We start from the raw sequence: 21,231 nt of genomic DNA, 5'->3' as shown, positions 1-21,231 counted from the left end.
TTCTGCCATTTTACATCGAAACGTGACTTCAGAGAAGTATCGATATTAAAAAAAGGATTACAAGTTTAATCTTGCATGTGCTATTCTTTTATCTAAATTTTTAATTAAAACAATACTTCAATACCTTTTTATGAAAATTGCGGTTCTTCTCTTCCAGAAGTGGTGTTGAATGCAGAAGCTTGGATTTGAAAAAGAGAGGTAAAGAAAGCAAGTATAAGACACGGATAAGTAAGAAAAGAAAGGGAAGTACATTTCATTTGAGACTTCACTAATGGTCTTATCAATAAGGTTTTGGAGTAAATCCATGCCTTGTGCGCTACGACAGAAGATTAGACCAGGCCAATGTATTTACATGGACAGAATGGCTAGACGGCGACTTTTAAAAATTTACTATAAACTTTTCTGAAAATTACTGCATCAAGACACACACTGCTTCGATATATTAAATTTCCTCCTACCACGATACAAATTAGCAACTTAAATGTTATATTCGGTTTGACGATTTTCTACGTATGCCACGTGACGTGATCGGCCGACAGTTATCTACAAATGCACTGGTTATAAACACTGATAAACTAGAAGTCAATAAACTGATTATTATTGAATTGCTAGTATAATAGCTTAATTCGGTGTATTTTATTTTCCCACGAAATAAAAGTAATAGTGCAAGATGGGTATGAGAGCAATTCATTCCGTGAAATACATCCCCAACTTGTTAACGAAAGCATATTACATTTTTATTATTAGTATTATGGTTAGTAGTCTGGTTAGTATTCTATAAAACACGGAATCTTCGAATTCTCCGCGAAATTCCGACAAGCATTGATGACATTCAACTACCAACGACGAACCCACCCCGCTTGCTCTCGTCTATATTGTCGGTCGGTGGCAAACAAAATTTGCATAAAGCTGTTAATAGTACCGGATAATGGTCCAGGACGGCTGAAAGCATCGCCGTGGCCAACGAAGTGAAACTAGCCCGAAGTGTCGCGGCGCATTAAGCGAGAGTTGCGTCTGTAAAAGGGCTACTTTGAGGTCTTAACGGCGTTCTCGTTGCCTTTCACAGGATTTCTAGAGCTTGTATATGAAAAATAAAATAAAGCCGACGCGGCGTATCCCGCTAGTCTCAGCCTAGATCGTCGAATCGATAGTACCCAATCGACCGGAACCTTTCGCGCGCTATTCAAAAGGGGTAGCTGAGAGTGGCCGCTTGTATAACTCGATAAATCCTGTACAGACATTTCGTAGATTGAATCTCTCCTGGCTACGCAGACAGATTAAATGTACATAGAAACGTCTTTATTCGTTGGCTTTCAAGATTTCTTGTATTCTGGTTCTATTGTTCCGTTTGTTATTGTCTGCGAAAATCGCATTGCGGATATTTATGCGAAACCAGACTTTCATAAATGCAATTAAAGAAATCTGGTATTTTTTAATTTCACACAAATCCATATAAATTCGCAGTGATAATGTTTGGTTACGTATTTCAACCGAACAGTCAAGCATTATGGAGCTTAAAATCGTTAACAATATAACGAGTTAGTTATTCTGTGATAAATTAATGGAACAGCCTGGAAATTTTTTTACTTCGATTTTCTTTTCTTGGTTTTTTTACGTTTTCCCATTTTCGCTACAGAAATTTTTCAGCAAATAATAAACATATAGACGAACTATTAAGAAGATTTAATGAACATTCAAACAGCACACTTTGGTCCGATGTTTTTCTCCGAATGCACAACATTTGGAATTCTCGCCGTTACCACTTAGCCGTTTCGAATTGCTAATTAATCCTACAATTTATCCACGACGAAAATTGCATAACACATTTTAATGACGCATCAACGTTTCAACCGGCCTCTTTATGGAATCATTTCGGATCGTCAACGAAAAACCATGAAATACCACGTTATTGATATGGTTGCTGGCAACCGTGGCTAGCAGCTCGAGATAATATAATCTCGTATTAGTACACCGACCCATTTAATGTTTCATCAATTAAAACAACATTACAATGGTACAAATTGTAAAACATGGTTGGTTATTATGTGGAATAGTCGCACCGGTTGCTATGGTAGTGGGTGCAGTTGCCTATGATAATCATCCCCTGTGCCTGCTTTATTTATAACTACATTAAAATTTAACAGTATTCGACTAGTATAGAGCGTGGCCTCGTAACCCAATGTTACTAACCGTGTCCACCTTGAATCTTTTAATAGAAAAATAAGCAAGCATCGACAGAGAGAGAGTCGCAAGTCCTGTGTGCGACCGCTTGTGAAAATTCCTCGTGACTTTTTACGAGCGTCCTCTTAAAGAGACATTTCCTTCTGGAAGGAAATTGACTCTCGTGTGATAGCAATAGAACCATCGCGATAGATCTTTAGAGCTAAAGCTAAGAACGCTTTATGTATACTGCAAGAAAAACAAACTATATGTACTTTTACATTACCGCTTATAAGTATCAAGACACTTTACTCGATTTTGACAATCGTATACGAATGTTAATGAAATGTAAAATCCGTGAAACAATAGCCTTTTATCTTTCGAAGTTGAAATATTGCTTTTCTGAAATTCAATTATTCTAAATATTGAATTACTTATGGTAATACATATTCAAATTCTATGATACTTATTCTGCAAGTTAAACACTTTGTAAATATAGAAAGGAAACTAATGTATTGGTAATGACTTGTATAATTTATATAATTTATAAGTATACATATATTTGATTGAATCTCATCGTTAGATAACTTTTAGAACTTTGAAACATGCTCAAAAGAATGTAAAATAAGTATAAATATTTTCCTTACTGAAATGAAGAAGAATTAACGCAATCTCGTAATCCCAGTCGGTATCTCATTAGCGAAATGTTGCAAATAGAGAGAGACGTTAAAGTCACGAAAGTCGCAGTATCAGCAAGAAAAGCCATGTTACTTTAAACATAAACTTTTAAAGCGGTCATAATCCCGATTATCATTTGTGAAATAATCTTGGACAGCATCGTCTCCCTTAAACGATCGAATAAAACGGCGTTGACTATTTCGAAGAATTTTATCTTTGATCGTTATACCATTCGAAAGAAACCTTTACCAAGAAAATTTTATAAAAAGATGTCGAACTACTTGGTCAAAGACGTCGTTGTTTTCGATGGTATCGTTTATAGCAGGTCATTTCATAAGTAATATTATCGTTGATACTAAATGAAACGTATACTAAATGAAAATAAAGAATTATCTGTTGGCAATTGATAAGCGAGAAATCTTTCCGTATTATTTATAACTCTTTATCTTGAAGTTTTCTATTTCAATTTTATAAAATTCTGATAATAACAATTTCCATTTAAACTCACATCCATTTTACGCGTACGCAAACAGTATTATACACTTATGAAATAAACCAATATTAATATTAGTATAATATCTACAACCAGGTATTCGAGTATAAATTCTTACATTGCTTCTATCAATTTGTTATTTTTTAATAAAAATAGCGTAAAATCACTTTGAATTCACGTTATTCGAACATATTTACATCGAAATTTATGCAAACCTTTGAAATATCAAAATTTCAAACTAATTTATTCGTTTGTTATTTATTGTCATCACTTAACGATAGCCCCATGTTGGTTGCTTGCATAAGAATTAACAGTTATGCACCAGATTTTTCTCTGTATCGAAAGTCAAAAAAGCATTGAATCGAAAGAAAAGACAGCAAAATGTAGATCTGCTTCAAAGTGTTGGAATAAATAACGAGAGAGTATCCTCATTATCCTATGACGGATCGTTTTCTCCGCTCAGCTCTATTCATTAGTTCGCTTCATGCTTAAAACATTCAGCGATAAATGAAAGAATCGCACGAATAAAAGGAAGAATCACGAAGCAAAAAAAAAAAAAAATGAGCTTTGTTTTACCTCCAGCAATTAAATACCCTCGGCGAAACTTCGACAGCTTTTGTAACTCGAATTTTTATTGCTTGCCTATCAACGTGTTCAACGAACATCTGTTATTCGATGCCAGCTGGGTCTCTTTCATTTGCTGGAACAGTACATTCAGCAACATAGATTTAAAGAGGCAATGTTGCTCGGTTTTCGTCGATCGTCCAATTATTTTCGCTGATTGATTATTTTCACAGCGTGAGGTTTGCGTCTTCTAGCGCGGATCGGAAAGAACGTTTTGGATAATTGCTCGTTCCCTATCGCTTAAGAGAAATTAAGTGCGGTAAACAAACGAGCATTCGCTAGGGACTGTTCTTTAACGGGCAATTTTCGCCTTGGCAAAGAATAAAACGGATTCGTTATGATTCAACGCGATGATGTTCATTCAGTTGAATGAAAAGAAAGAATTTCGTTAGCGATATATCTACATGAAGCAGATCGTTGTACGATGTAATGTAAAGAAAGATTAAAATGACATAACCTGTCGAGGAATTAAGCGTAATAATTTGATTGAAGAGCTGTCTGGAATTTTAATATTCCTTACGGGTCTAATATTATTTTTATGGTATGAATTTTGATTTCACAAGGCTATTGAGATATTCTGAAATCAAACTGACTAATTCTTTTGTTGGGAAACGTTTTAAATTCAGTTTTGAGATATGTCATCGATGTTTAATGTTTCAAAATGTAATCTGATCGATTCTGGCTTTTGGAATTTTATTTGGAATTTTGAATTAAACAGGCCGTCCAACTAATTTCTTTGAAACATCTTTATTTTTGAATACCATTTTGCTTTTAATAAGATCCTTAACTTTCCTTCTGCAACCTTATTTTTACTGACGTCGTCTGTATACTGGGTCGTTTAAGTCCATACTGTCTCCTTTTTAGGTTTTTGTGTCCTAAAAAATCCTCCGAAATAATTGTATACTCTTCCAAGTTTCCAGAGTATCAACGAATTTTTTTTACTGTCACGTGTTACCTCAATTTATTTAAGCAGAGCAAAATTTAAGGAAAAACATGGAAAAAATGAAAAAGTGTCTTAAGATTACTTATTCGAAAGCAATCAGTATGCAGATGAAGGATTAAGATACAAACTTCATAATGAAGAGCAAGTTCAAGTTCGCAAGCTAAACATTTCTTAGCTCTTGAATTAAACAGATCAAAACGTGGAATTATCTTTCTTACAAAATTAATCAAAACGACCGCTTATACTGTGTAAACAACAATTTTTCAAGCGAATCACGTTCTCGCAGTTTAACACTGGTTTGATGTTATTCTAAGGAGGAAACTTGAACCTGACCAGAAGGGTTGTCATTCCGGCTGTCTGTGGTGCTTTTTACCATGCCCTCAAAAAAATCCTCGCCGCCACTCCCGCCCCTTTTTCATCCGCTCGAAAATACCAGGGCGAATACGCTTTTAAACGAGCTCTTTCTCCGGGAGTCGTTTAATTTCATTCGTTGGAAAAACTCTACTTCCCCTCGCGGATTCTTCCGCTGTTCCCCGCTTCCTCCCTTACCACTTTTCCTGAAGGTTCCTTTGACGTGGTTGGGAAAGCCCAGATGAGGAAAAATATTTCCTTTTAACGGCCACTCGTTCAAACTTCGACGCCCAACCGTTGAAAAATCGGACCAGAGATTCAGTAGTTCAGCCCGTTCGACGTTGTCCGCGAATGTTCAAGCCTCATTAATGTTTTCTCACGGAATTATTTTCCTTTTTCTTTTTCCTTCTCTCTTTATCTTTCTCTCCCACTCCGTCTGTCTGTTTGTCTGCCTCCCTCCCCCCTCTCTACCCTTATCCCGATTTCCTGGCCACAGGTCCTGATCTCGACTTACGTACTTGTCACGAGCAAAAAGCGCGAATTGCACTCTGATTCCCATGAATATCTAACGAGTGTCAGCGAAGCGCAATATTTTTCTCTTTTCGACAGGCAAAATTTCACCGATGAACGATTACCAGGCTGTTGTTGTTGGAAACATCCTTGCTGGAAAGTGTAGTGTTTCACGGCTGGTTCTAGAACCAGTTGGCTTTCGCATTAGGCTTTCGATATTTTGCTATCGGATCAACCAGAGGAAACGGCTTTGCGAAAAGAGTTTAACGGCGAGAAACAGGGATTTTGCATGCCGAATTTAATTTTGGTACGTATGTTTACGGGACTAATAAACGTGTTAAACAAATCCAAGACTTTTATGATCGTGCAGTGAAAAATTGACGAAAACCAATCAGTTTTAGTTAGGCCAATTCCGTTTAGGGTTAGATTCCAAAAATTATGAAACTTAACAATGGTTGAAGCAACGGGAAACTGCCAATTGAAATGCGGTGGGCGGTGAGACGTGTTGTTGGTTAAATTAATAACGAGACGAGTTGATTTCGTTAACTATATTTACAGATATTCTAAAATGTAAAATACAAAGTTAATCGTAAGCTCGCTCGATGATATTCGTTACAATATTGCGCGACACTGCAGTACCGATACTAATTGTTATGCTAATTCGTTATACTTATTCGCTCGACTGATGATCTCGATGACTAGATATTGATTCGCGCGACTGACTATGTCTGGAGAACATGGTCATCTATTTATACTGGTCGGAGTGGGGGGCGGGGAGGGGGGAGGGGTACCGGAAGGTTTGAACTTGGCTCCGGTTGACGGTTGCACGTAGCCGCGATATTGCTTTGTCCAGAGTTTGTTTATTACATTATGTGCGTCGTACAGTGTTAATCCCCTGTGACAAAACAACTACGTGAGGCATCTTCGAATCGAAACGTCCTGTGACGCATGTGCCGCTACAGGAACAGAATAATGATAATACGAATCTCTGAAATCTTTGGACGTTTCGTATAGAACTTTCTCGGTTTCCAATCATATTTTCACACGTACAACATATACAACGAGCAGTTTTTCCACATAGCAGTATAAAAATGATTATAACAAAGAGCTTGCCGGAAATTAAAATGGAGAAAACGTGTTTCTACAGAAAATGATCGAGCTTAGTGTATCTCGGTATAAGTGCGTTTCTTTAATTCCTCCTCGTTGTACTTATATACAGTTTTACTACAATGTTGTCCTCATTTTTCTGTAGATTACCAAGATTTATAAAGCATCGAGGGCGTATCTTTTGCTTCAGGAGCGATTAAAATTTCTTTGTAGATTCGCCATGGTTGCCGGAATTTTCAAAGAAAATGCTCGGAAAGGGAAGCATGCAGAGAGAGAGAGGAAGAGAAAGGGAATATACGCCCAGCGTCCTGCAATTTTTCTTCTTTGATACGGGAATCATCTGCGCTTCGCGCGGTACGATATCCCAGAGGAAGAATGGAGGGTTGCGCTACGAAGGACTGGTTTAATTAAACTTATAACTATTATCCACAAAGTCGAGCTTAGCCGTGCTATTATCGGGCCCGCAATAGAGTGACGCAAAGGGAGTAAAGAGCGGCAAGAATATAAGACGAAACGAGGAACTTCCGTATCTCCTTCGACGATAATATCGGCGAAAGAATTATAATGAAAAAGAATGAAAGCTGGCGACGATATTATTTTTCGACGTTACTCCATATTCCTGCCACCCTTCTTGCTTCTTTTCTCAAACCGTTATATTTAATTGTAAAAAGAAAAAAAAAAGAAAAAAGGAAGAGAAGAGGGAGAGGAAAAGAAAAGCAGAGAACAACAAATACAATTAAATTCCAGTTCTCATTATTAGAATTTTCTGGACGTCTTTAACGACATCTCCCGTCGTTACAGACAAGTGAAACGCTTTAAACATTTGCATACGCATAACTATCCGGTTATAAAAATAAATCATTCCACCCTCTTTCACCATTCCGGGGGAGCGGTATTCCATGAAACAAATTTCGTGCTTCCATCGCGCAGGGAAAAAGTCTCTGGCAGCGTAAATACGGACATGGTTTCGGTTCGAAATTGAATGAAACTTTTCTCGTTAAACAATTTCAGCTATGCAGCGCGAAATACTGCTTTGATAGGTAGACAGGGTCATAGTTGGATTTACGGGAAGGTAGGCCCTTTGTAACGGGGATCGGTATGAATAGCCGGTGATTGGACTAATCATTATCCTTCATTAGGCGTTCTATGATCAACTCTTGTCCTCGGGATATCTATAATGCCTGTGAATTATTCCACGGAGCAATTACAATTCCCGAGGAGAAATTGTAGGACAGGCGTGAACTAAACTGTTATTAGGAACTTCAGTCTCCAAAGGTTAGGCAGCTTCGCGATTTGATATTTCCCAGCAGCTTCTCCTATTCCGTCTGTATCGTTCCCAAACAATTGTATTCTCTATCCTCCTCTTTACAACGGTGCAACAAAAACTTTGCGAAACTTTGGAGCAAGTTGTACGCGGTGAAAGTTCCGACTTGGAGCTAGGAAAATTTTTAGAGGGGCCATGTAATCAGTATGGAAGGAATTCCGGTTAAGAATTTTCAACTTTTTCGAGTATAAAAAAGTCTTGTGAAAATTTTGATAAGTAGATGGAAAAATGTTTAAAATCTTTTAACACGATATAATGATATTTGAAATTTCAAATTGAACATCGATGTTGTGAAAATTTGAAACAAGTCTACGTGGAAAGTTAAATGGAACAGAAATTCCCTTAAACATTTCGGCCCTTGGAATATGTGTGTTTCGGTGAACGTTTTTGACCCCCCGTGGGACTGTACATATAAGTCTCGCGAGTGCGTTATTTTCTACGCTTTTAGTATGTCTCACACTGCTTTTGTGGTGTGTTAAACAGTTTTTGCTTAGACAGCGATTGCGTTTGTAGAGTTACAACAGAGATGTTGCTCGTTTTACACACATTATCAAAGGTTCTGTATGATTTTGAAGATGCAAGATCTGTAAATCATTCTGTTCTTCGGTTCATAGTACAAAGTCATTAATCTCTTACAGAAAGAACAGGAAGTGGATAGAAAAAGAACGGGTCAAAAAAGTCAATGGACGAAATCAACGATTAGCTTCGTCGATGGATTTTTCTAAACGTATTCTTCGTCCGGGATTCACAGGTCATTCCAGCAACACCGACGTCCGTCACCGATGTCAGCAGCATCCAGGCCGTTTCCACATTCACCGCGACGATATATCACACCTTTATCTACCGTTGAATATCGATCAAGCCATCCTGCCTCTGTCTCGTCGTTTCTTCGATTTCTTCTCTTTATCTGTCCCCAGTGGACAACTTTATTTCTCCCAAGTGAACCGCGAGGAACCATTTCGCTAAGCTGGAATCGTTGGCTCGACCGGCGAACAACTTCTAATAACGTTATCAAAAGTTCACGGTTAGAACGGGACGAGGAACGAGAGCGGAAGAGGGGTAGTTTTCTACAGGAAACGCCAATGAAAAGGCGTCTCTCTATTTCCATTGAATAGTGGCACACGCATACCCGATCCGGTTACACGTTTGAAAGGGAAGTAATCACTTACTCAGGGAGGAAGGGTATTTTCGCGATGGCATGCGCTTGAAAAGAGTGGTCTGCCTTCGTGGGAAGGCAAAGGAAGTCGCTACCTGGCGCGATGCTCGTCTCTTCCGGATGGTGGAAGCCCCGAAGCCACAGCCTCCGACGGTACAGGAAATCGACGATCTTTACGATACAAGGCTGACTGGCTCATGCCGCACGCGCTCCTCCAATCGTTTCTCGTGATTCCTTTTCACTTGATTCCCTTCCTCGTGCTTTCTTTGTGCTTTCTCTGTTTGCTTTATACCGATATCAATAAACATCTGACGGCTTGATAACATGAACGAGCTCAATGATGTTTCCAAGATATACTTTGACTACTTACTGTATAAGGTGAATTGTGGCATTTTATAGAGTATTGATGAAAAAGTTTACGATGCAGGAAACTTTCGTGTGACAAAGTGCAGTGATGGTCAAACCTTGTCGTAATAGAGATTACGTATGTATCATCTGTCGAGAATTGTTGAGAGTTGTATCCTTTTGTTGTTAAATATTTACGTGTGCATACATTCATGAAAGTATTTCAATGCTTGTCATAGAAAATTTTCACAAACATGTAATATGAGATATATCTAAAAGGTAATCAGATTTCGATTCCCGGGAATCCGATTGTATCAATGCTGCGATGTTATTTGTGACGCAGTATCCTCTACTTTAGCTTTCAATGTTAATCTGAACTCGATTCAGTTAACACGAGCGATTTCGTAGTGAATTTTATAAAAGTGTGTTTCAGTAACGCGTTGTGGAAATAAAACTGCGTCGTATCGTGCAGTGTCTTACACTGTACTCTCTGTAAATGAATCTTTGGCCAACAAACGTATTCTTGTGATTGCACAGTCTTCACGTTCCTCAGAGTTCAATCCACATTACTATTATTTTTTTCGCTTGAGCTTTTTCGAAAATTAAAAATCTTAATCACACGACATCACTTTGAAAATGTGGACAACATCCAAAAGGTTGTAACTGACCAACTGAAAGCAGTTTCGCTAAAAGAATTCAATCGCTGTTCCCTGGAGTGGGAGAACCACTTCCGGCGGTGTATAGCTTCCCAAGGGAACTATTTTGAAGGGTACAATGTACATTTTTCATTAAATGACATATAAACATTTCTACAGGACCAGTCCCATTACTTTTTCGATACACCTGGTGTGTGTTATGCATCAGCTTTTAAAAATGTCATTAACTGTAACGAGACACGATTATCGTGGTCATATGGATGAAATTTGAAATCAATTCCAAGATATAGTATACGTACAACATGTACCCAATTAATAAGAATTAATTGGGCAAATACTGAATAAGATCCGCAATTTGATCATCACTGACATGAAAAAGCGTTATTTTCAATCGAATTTCGGACGGCTCATCGATCGAGAGATTCACCTCGTTGAAATATTAACGACGATAAACTATACATTGACCTGAATTTTCCAATAAAATGTGAACGCAACACGGGATAGTATCGTGAAACAATAACACAACTGGATCAACGAATAAGCTGAAATGGTTAGGTTCCGCTAGCAATCTGAGTTACGAATATTAGCTATGTTTGATATTTCCCACTTCGAATAAATAAAGCAAAATTTATGTATGCGGAGATTGAAAAAACTTTACCCGTTCGATGTTAAAAAGCGTTACAAATGTATGTATCTCCGTGCAGTATTTTTACAGTTCTGTTTACCGGCGTACGAAATAGAATTCGAATATCGTTGCAACCATAAAAAATGTATCGTGCTGAAATCGAAGAGCGTGAGCTTCAAAATGCACTCACGCAAAATTTTTCCTTTGCCACGAATTTTTGAATTCTTCCGTCGTGTATATTGGGTTATTCGAATCAGTCAACTTTCAATATTTTAAAATTCAACCTTGAACTTTGCATAGAAAACTCAAATTTGTTATATATTATGAAACGTTATTAATAAATAATATGCATATTAAATCGCTGCCTATAAAATGTCATAATACATTTAGTCTAAGCAATTCCCACATTCGATGATTCGATTGACCTTCTTGATGATTAACTATTTTCATTATTCTATATTTATAAGAATTATCGATTCTAAAATTCACAAATTTTTTGAACGTTGTGCTGTGTGTTGTGGTTCCTCCGTTGTACTTTTAAGCTAATTTATGCGGTAAAAGATACGTAATTATATTTAAATGGATAAGTGATATACCCACGAAGTATTACACAAAATCAATGGCATAATTTATTATGCATGCATTTATTATATATAGATTTATAGCCAAATTTGGTAAATTCTACCCATTTGGTAACTCTACCTTAGCCTAGTATTGTGAATATGACAACGAAATCGTGAAATCGTTGTCAGAAAGGACTGGTTAAACTTTTGGAACGGTGTGGATGGGTTCCTGGATTCGCTTGTTTGTTACTTTTGAATGGAATTACACACGGCAGACCGTAAAGCTGCCTGTTCGAACGGCAGGCGAGGACGTATAATTTTATACACGCGACACGTCGTACGCGAATATAATCCTTATTTATAGTCACATCGCGCTGGCACGCTGAAACTTTTCACGGTTCGCCCATGAGGGTTTCTTACACCCTTCGAATGACCAGTAATTCTCGTGAACAACGCTGGGTTTAGTGGAAAAGGCGAGACGTGTGCTGCCTGGCTTGGGGCTCGTAAACCAATGAAAACTAGTCTCGCATGGACGCGCTTACGTGTCTTGTTCGCTAATAATTCAATCTCGTTCGTACGCCACGTGTCGCTTCAATTTGTAGATTATTTCGAAGGCAAAACAAAAGGGCGAAAGAAATATTGATAAATACTCGCCACCTACACGTTTCCAGTCACGTAGTTCATTCAAGAATTATTCATCTTCCGACGGATATCTATTTCGTGGATTATGTAGTATGTAATTACATTTTCGTCCGATCTTCTGCTTTAAGTATTTATATCGCTCTTTTTTAAGGAATTTTGCCAAGTTATTGATCGAAATTGCTTAAATCTTTTTAATTAGAAAAATGTATCATTTTCCTGATAATACATCTTTATTATTCTATTAATAATCGGTAATAATAACGACATTAGTTTTCAAATGTTAATATTTCAGCTCAATATGTACAGAAATGTAGCAAAATATTACGAATTTTAGAAGGTGAATAATAATTGTCTATATGCAGTCCCGATTCAACGATGAGTGACTATAATTAATAAAAAGATCAATAAAGTATTACTAATAATCCTATTAACAATAATACTAGTCTTTAAGGATTATCATTTACATTAAGCTTGCACATTCAATAAATTGCTATGATTTTTGACGAGCAACTATAGCCATCTACAGCAAGTATACTACGGGCATTCAACGATATACGATTATAATGACTGGTATTAACGAAACGGATAATCAACTGAATCATACCTGGGACAATGCCGATATTATCTATCTATACGTGTCATGTATTCTGGGTATTGTCTAATTTAAGATGACAAAATGTATAATTTAAAACGATAATAATAACAAAAATGATTGCTGTTTTAATTTTCTGCATCCCACTGGCTGTAAATTCGAGTGCCGCTTATTAGGGTTGCAAAATAAATTGTTATTGCGGCGCATTTCGGCCGGTTGTGCATCATCGAAGGATATTTCATTATTTGTACTCGAGTCGCTCGATAACGCTGCATTGATGAATGGGATTCGACTTGAGGCACTAGAATGGCCCATTCATAGTCAGCCATACGGAATGCAGCCTCGCTTAACAGAAGGAGTTGAAACGGTTGTTCAAATTTGCGGTCCGTGGTTACCGTCTATTTATCTTGATCGCGGATTGCGGTTAAAATATCTCAAAAATGTTGAAATTAATTATTGGATGGGTTCACGGTGCAAAGAATAATCTCAGGTAGGAGAGATAGTCAAGTCATTGCGGGTTTGAAACGCTGTCGTAATTTTAAGAAGACGATGATTAATGACTGTATAGCTTTTTATTGGCTTGTATTTTTTTGAAGTATCTTCTAACATATAATTACCATCGACATTCTCATTGCATCGATTATGTATATTGCATCCGAAATTTTAAAAATCGAAGCCTATAAATCCTCAGTTGCACCGAATGAAAAGATCAGGCGTTGTCAATATACTCTGTACACGTCCCTGAATATTGTACAGTGATGTTTACTTTTTTTACAATTCTTGCATTAATTAGATCATAAAGCTCGCTTATTAGATTATTCAAACTGTGCTCGATGATTCTTTTGTCGTGTGACTTTACTTTTCTTCCATCCAGGCAATTTTAACCTCTGCGAAGAGGTTATTTTCTATTATATACATTGATGTAACATTAAAGACCTTCCATAACCCTGCGCTGAAGCGAAACACTAGCGGGTATCACAAAAATTGAGACTGTAGCCTTTTATCATTTTTATGTCGAAAGAGAAATACTTTTCAAGTAAAGAATATGAAACGGGTAATACAAACTCGAGATAAGAAAAGGGAGTTGGCGATCCGAAATTGATTTCCTCGGAGGCAGCTTTTTAGGCTACGCATACGGATATCGGAAATGCCTGATACAAGAAAAAGGAAAGCGTATCAAATATCGGAAGTTCATGTTCGATCGTAGCAATACGTTTCGTCGACGTAGCAAAAAAATCATTCAACATTCAAAAAATTTATTCAGTCTTACATTTCAAGCTTCTTTTCTATATTACATGATTAATATTAAAAATGAACAAACATCTCTTCAGTTTCCATTAACATATCCACACTATCGTAAGACTTTCAAATACTGCAATTCAAAGTTAGTTCAAATTTCCAGTCCTTTAATTACACAGTCTTATACTACCTTAGAGAGCCTATTCAATTTTAATTAAACATACATCCTTTCGTTCTAGAAATGGGCCAGCGAGAACGGACGGCAATGAGAATTCTGCTCGATCGTTCAACCAGAAACTTTAAATAATTTCTTGTCAGAAGAGAATTCTTTGGTTACGGTAGTCGTATGAATCAGCTGGTACATACGCATTACACGTATGTCGAGGGATTTTCAGCGAGGCTACTCAACGAAATATCCAGTACGCGTCGCATTCACCATGGTGGTTGTGTATACGAATGTGTGCGCGGCTCGGTGTGTATATATCGTGGTAAATGCAGCTACTGCATACGCTAGAACAGACCTCTTATGAAACCCATCCGTTCTTCTCTAAATATTTGGGCATTTTCATAAGGGGAGTTTCTACTAAGCTGGCGCCATGACAAACGCGCACTTCTTCGGTAACCTGCGGCCACGTACGTGACTTCCGTGAGAGCAGTCGTGTAATACGCCTATAAAGTGCAAACACTGTCGGTGTGCTTGCGGTTTTAGTGTGCGGTCACGTTGGGACACGTGCAATTTACGTTTTGCCCCTCCCCGATCCGCCCGCTATCGGACGTACATTTCGTTCGACGAGTTATTTGTATTGGATGGAAATGAACTGACTGAAAAACCTCTCTTTCCCTGTTTTACTGTTTGATCTTATACTGAAACTGAAAGGTGTCGCGTCTTTTGTTCGGAACACAAGTACGTAGGCACGTGGTTACGATTATTGCAGAAATATTTTTACGCCGCCTCGTTCTTTTGGAAAAAACGAGAGTTTTTTCCAGTGTGTTCGTTCATCTTTTTTAGGAGCGCATAGAGGACGGAGGGGGGATGCTTTGTCTCGACACTGGTAGAAATTTAATTTGCACCCGCGCATGTTCTATTTTACTTCTTCGTTTACCTTTTGCTCGACACGAAATTCGTAGCACACAGTGTTTTTGTCGAAAGTGACATTTTGTTGCAGATTTTTCTCGTACTCTTTTTTTTGAGAGGTTCTGTTTTGCAAATTGCTGCCGTTACTGGAATTCTCGGAACTCAGTAGATTCGGTAATAGTTCTCATCGAGATACGGGTAAATTACTTCAATGGAAAAGTATGTTGACGAGAAATTACATTGGGTTAGGTTCGTTAATATTTAGATTTTTGTTTTTGTTACTCACCAATTTTAATTGTACGCGGTACACCGTGAGTTCCTGGAACTACTGTCAACAAAGCGATGACGATGACAGCAGCATATTTTGAATCCACGCTAACAGCCATTTTGTGATCTGAGGAAAACACATATTAAATAATTAGCGGATAAATTATTTAGAGATAGTACTATTTTTTTCTAGTAGTGCAATATAATGTTAAACTAAATATTTTGCAAAACTGTGCTATTTCTCGACAGGTTAGATTCGTCTGATGCAACGAACGTGTGTTTCGTAGACAGTTATTGCAACTAGTCATGAGAGTTACATTTCATTCAACGTAAAATCGTTTTTCATTGCGACGTCACAACAGAGTTTTTAGCGAGACCCACAGAAAAACATAACGTCAGGTACAATTGCGATTTTCCAGTAAAAGTCGATATCCGCTATTTAAATCTTGTAATGGTTCTTGTAATGACTTATGTATTCTCATCCTGTTTTCTCACTTGTTTGTTCGATCTTCTTGCTCGAACTATTCGAGCAGAAGTTTTTAGGGATAGAAATGAAAATTATAACTTTTTTTGGTAGGTGGCGAAAGTATTAAAGAGGTACCTGACCAATTTCTTGAAACTAATGAAGTTATGAATGTTAAATTTTCAGATTATGTGTTGCATTTTTGTATGGAGTAATTATGTCATTCAATGTGAACTAATTACGGATGCGAATGAATTTCAGATATTATTTACTCACTTTCAGAAATATAGTTTTAAATCTTAACCTTTATTAAATAAAGGTATTTATGCGATTAAGTAGTATAATCTTTGATATGTCAGGCAAATACCTATTTTATTAATATAACCATCACTTCTACTTCTTTCTAACGTTTTTTTGTTAATCTTTCTAACAATCTACGTCCAAATACTTGAATATATGAAAAATCTAAATTTATACAATACAACTAACGATTCCTAGATCTTAAGAATTAATTTCAATATTTTAATTTTTCTTCAATTCGAGCAAGATTTGTAATGGTACAACGAATATTATTATGATTAATATTTCTCGGTATAATTACTAAGCCATGAATAATTAATTTCAACATTCGATAGCTAGACTTCCTGCAAGAGAAATAGAAAATAATAATTATCTCCTGGTTTTAATAAATTCGTTTTTGGTAAATCTCAGAAATAAATCTCAGTTTTTCTTCGTGTTCTAAATCGGTCTATAAAATTTCACACACGAAGGCAGAAGCGGAAGAACGTACGACTTGGTGGACGACAGAGCGCGATTTCACGATTCGAGGATTTTTCTGATTTCCGAATTTAAGAGGCATTGAGTACTTGTCACGTACGGTTTGCGTTCGAACTCGAGTGAAATCGGTGCACTCTTGTGTCGATGGAATGCGCGATTTCCCTGGCATCAATCGTTCTGTGTGAAAACCTGTTTGATCGCTCAGAATGATCGGGAAGTATTTCGGGTAAATACGTGACCGCACATTGCCCTCGGTCGTTTGCTTCTTGTCCGGCGGTTTACTTCCTTTTCCAGGATAAACCCTTGATCTCACATTCCAAGTTTCTTTCATCATTCTTTCTGTTCTTTCGCATTATATTTCTTATGTTTGTGCTAATTTTGTGATTGATTTTTTAATCATAGACCGTGTGAATTAATTACCTTCGTTTCCTATAAACTTATCTAATTTACTATAGGAAACTTTATCCAATATTGGATTGTATTATTATCATTTGCACTTGCATTCGCAATATGAATATGCACTTGCACTTGCACTTGTACTTGCACTATGCACCTGTGCTTGCAGAATACACTTGTATAGGCGCTATAAACTTACTCTAACACTTACACCTACATCGTACACTTGTACTTACATTCATGTTTGCACATGCGTAAAGCACTTGCTCCCGAACTTGCATTTGCATTTGAACTAGCATATACATTGCGTAGCTACTCTTGCATTATTTACTACTTCTATTATGCACTCGTAGTATGCATTTACAATGACACTTCTATTTGAACGTCTACTTATTATGTTCATACATAATTATGCATAATTACACATGTAACACACACACAATATTTGTAATGTATGCGGTACACGAAATGTGTTGTATGCCTGCAATATATACAATACAATTGAGCAAATATTCACATGATAAAACAACGAAACAAATTATAATATATATAGTCTAGAATGAGGTACGATGAATGTCTCAATTACTATGATATGTATCATTATTTTCTTGTTAGACCAGCGGTTTCCAACCCGGGAGGCGTGGACTATTGGCAGGGGAGGCGGCAAAATTTTTTAATCAGATATTAATTTTCATAGCATAATATCTACAAATAAATTAAACTTCATATCGCAACGCGCGTATATTTATACCAAAACCTTGTTATTATTCTATTAATTGTAGCTTTTAGTTTCCTTTTGTAATAAAGTTTTTATTATTTAAAACGTATATATATTATTATATCTGTTAAAAGAATAAAAGGTAGGGAGACGCGGAATAAAATTTTTTTTCGGGGAGGCGTAGCAGCATAAAGGTTGTGTAAAGACGACCAGTCGCAGAGAGACGCAATCACAAGGAAGCGCGTCAGTGGGAGTCGTAAATTCTCGTTGCGATTATAATAATCGACGTCACGAATAGATCGATCCCCTTATTTCTGTTGGGATAATAGGGGTAGTTGAGTTGGTATAACACTGCGGCCAATAGGTTATGATGTATATTTTATTTCCAACAACGGATTTCATTGATTATATAAATATTTGAAGATACTCGTGGGTTATCACACGAGTCACAATCGGATTCAAAGTGTTCGACTCGTATAGGTATTAGCAGCTTGTCGAGTGGTGACTAAGTTTTTGATTCTTTTCGAGTTGGTGTTTGAATGTTGACTCCTTCTGAGTTGGTGTTTGACTCTTCTCTCGCTGAGATTTGACTGACTGTCCGCTCTCATGTAATTACGGAGGAAAGCTCGGTGTGGGTGTGATTTTTGAACGAAGAAAGCGGATTCGTTGTTCACAGTTTTCGTTAGGAAAAGTGAGGGTAACGATCCGCGATGCCCATTGGTTACAGCCAACGTTAATGAATGAAGACAGGAGGAGGAAACCTCCTACGAATGTGGCTCATGTGTGACTTGTTCATGGGAAAATGTTCATGGGCTTTTCCTGTCAGGTTTGTGAGAGCGCACAATATGGATTGCTATGGATTGCTCTAAGGACCACCCATAAACCGAAAATGCTTACAGGATTAAGTTAAAAGATTCAGTTTATGGTGGGGCCTTAGGTTTATCGAGGGTCTGAATGACGGTACGCGGACCCTTGGCGGGCAGACCACGAGGGACGTCGCATGGACCATCTCACGCGACGTAACAGGTTGCAAACCGCTGCGTTAGACGATATAATCGACCCTTGAAAGTGGCAATAGAAAGGTATGTCCCTGAAAATTCAGAAATTTTCAGATTGCATAAACCTTTCTCAACACTGGTACAAGTCTTGAAAATAAAACAAGGCCTTTATACAGGGTGCTCCAATTTTGTCTGTCAAACGTTGTCAATATATTCTATAGGTTCAAACAAGGAAAGAATGTCATATAAACGTATATCATTATAAGGATTGTTAAAGAACTGTAACAAAAAAATTATATATGAAATATGAACGTGCGTTACTACGGTACAAAGTATGAATAGACCAGAAACATTTACATCTAGTAGCAGTGAAAAGGTATCGTAATACACCTACAACTCCAGCTAAAACTCCATTTCAAAATGTTCAGCATTACTGCCAATACAAGATTGACATACAGCAAAAAATTGAATTTATTACTCTTTGAAGTTCTCGTTTATTACTCGTGAAGCTGGAATCATAAAAGTATTACGATACTTTCTGACTACTACTGAATGTAAATATTTCTGACTTATTCATATTTTGTACCGTAGCAACGCACGGTCGTTACCGCTCTTTTCATATATCGCTTTTTGCTATAGTTCTTTAACAATGCTCCCAGTTTTCTCTCGTCTTGACTTACAGAATATGCTAACAACGTTTGACCGGGAAACGCTGCGACACCCCCAGTATAAGGATTTGACACATACAGAACTTTTAAAACTACTTCCAACTTAGGAATCGAACTTTCGGATCTTTAGAATTAGCATTTTTGTGCACAACTCTCAAAAAGTTTGAACTACGCACAAATCAGAACTTTGAATTAAGCAAGAACTTTACAAGTTGAACTTTCTGAACTTTGGACCTTAAGACTTTGTGAATTGTTGGAACTTCCGAATTTTATATCTACAGTTCAGAGTCAGAAATCGTAAGACGAGCAAACTGGAAGTTTGGCTTGTGATCCGTGCGCTGCAACGACGCGTAATCTGAAGCGGAACCTGCCGGAATTGCAGCACAGTGTAAATTTGAATGTTTCAACTGCGAACATTTCACGGTGGAAAACGACCAATGGTTTTAATGTCGGTTATTTAACGACGAGATCGCGTGACAAGTTTCCTCCGCTGCTGACGTTCTGACCCTCTTAAAAATAACGAATGGCATCAGTGCGCTCGTTGGTTGAACCCGTTCGCTTAGAGTTTGCGTTCATGAAACGTATACAGGTAGCCGGAAACCCGTCCCGTCCGACGAGTCTGAATGGAACAAATTGAGGTAATTCATATCCGTAGTGCGCACGAGCTGGGCCGATCCAAACATTTCACGCGATTTTTAATTAAGTAATGAAATCCACGATTAAAAGGTTCGCGGAAGAGCAGATCCGGCTATTCCTAGGGGAGCTGATATTTGAAAGCGAACTGCATCTATTGAATGAGAGCATTATAGGAACTGCAATCACGTGGAACATAGAGAATCTTTTAATCGATTTAAACTTTATCAAAACGACTGGAAACGGTTGAATGCGAGCTGCGTGCTTGTCGAACCTCGCCCTTTCATATTTTCTAGCATTTTCTTCTCTTTTCGTATTTCATCTGTATTCTTTTGTTTTATTCGCAATCCATTAGATTGTGTAATAGATTCGTTCGTATTTCTTTAAAAAAGCATATCTATAACATTGATTTATGTAATATATATGATATATAACGATATGTGTATTCTTTTGTAGGTAGATCAGGTAACTTATTTATCCTGTTCTTTCAAAGTTTTCGTCCATTTATCAAAAGATATAATGCATATTTTTACATTCTTCAGATTATTTAGTGATTATTTGTAAAGAAATTGGAAAAGGATATTATTACTTTAAAGTTATATGCTACTACGTAGTTTGTGTAGAGGTTTCCTAAAAATATTTTTAATTTCTATCGTGTTGGCATTAACGAGTTGTAATCGCACAAGAAGAACACGTCCGAGTGCGTGAAATGGATTAAGCGTGTGCAGGAAACGTGTCAGAGTTTGCATTGTCGATTATTGAAAGCCGGCCGAAAACAACTTCCGTATTCTCGTCAAAAGTTAAATGAACTAACTCAGTCAAAATTTTATTTTCTCCGGACAAATCGCGCATTTTACGTTTCGGTGAGAGTTACATTTCGATACGACTCAGGATTTCCTACAGAACAATGTGTTTGGAAATTTAACAAAAAAAATCGTTTTAATTTAAAACGTGTAAACCGTTTCGCAAAATTGTTTTGCAATTTTTCCTAAATTTTATTTTATGTCGATATGATATTAATATTCGACACCACCTGTATTTGCACAATATTCCCAAAAATATGCAATAAATGCAGAATATTGAGACTTATTAATATAACGAGTAATTAACTGTCTCGATACTTTTATGATATCTGTGAAACCTATCCTTGCACCATACATCATATAATTTTTATACCTACTTCCAGTCTTCATTCCAAATTTTGTCGATATAATTATGATAATCGTGC

At 37.1% G+C, this 21,231-nt stretch overlaps 1 protein-coding gene across 2 annotated transcripts in view; it reads right to left on the bottom strand.

Annotated features, from left to right (window-relative positions):
- LOC117159067 (glutamate receptor ionotropic, kainate 2) overlaps positions 1-21,231 on the bottom strand; it is a 73,951-nt gene that overhangs the window by 42,593 nt on the left and 10,127 nt on the right. For both annotated transcript variants that reach the window (XM_076619827.1, XM_033338583.2), the window contains exon 2: positions 15,370-15,477. In XM_076619827.1, coding sequence (XP_076475942.1) covers positions 15,370-15,469 — 100 coding nt within the window. In that variant the 5' untranslated portion in view covers positions 15,470-15,477. The remainder of the gene's footprint in view (positions 1-15,369; positions 15,478-21,231) is intronic.

The sequence above is a fragment of the Bombus vancouverensis genome, chromosome 7, assembly GCF_051014615.1.
Source record: "Bombus vancouverensis nearcticus chromosome 7, iyBomVanc1_principal, whole genome shotgun sequence".
In the NCBI taxonomy this organism is placed as follows: domain Eukaryota; kingdom Metazoa; phylum Arthropoda; class Insecta; order Hymenoptera; family Apidae; genus Bombus; species Bombus vancouverensis.
This window is presented reverse-complemented; position numbering and strand designations above follow the sequence as displayed.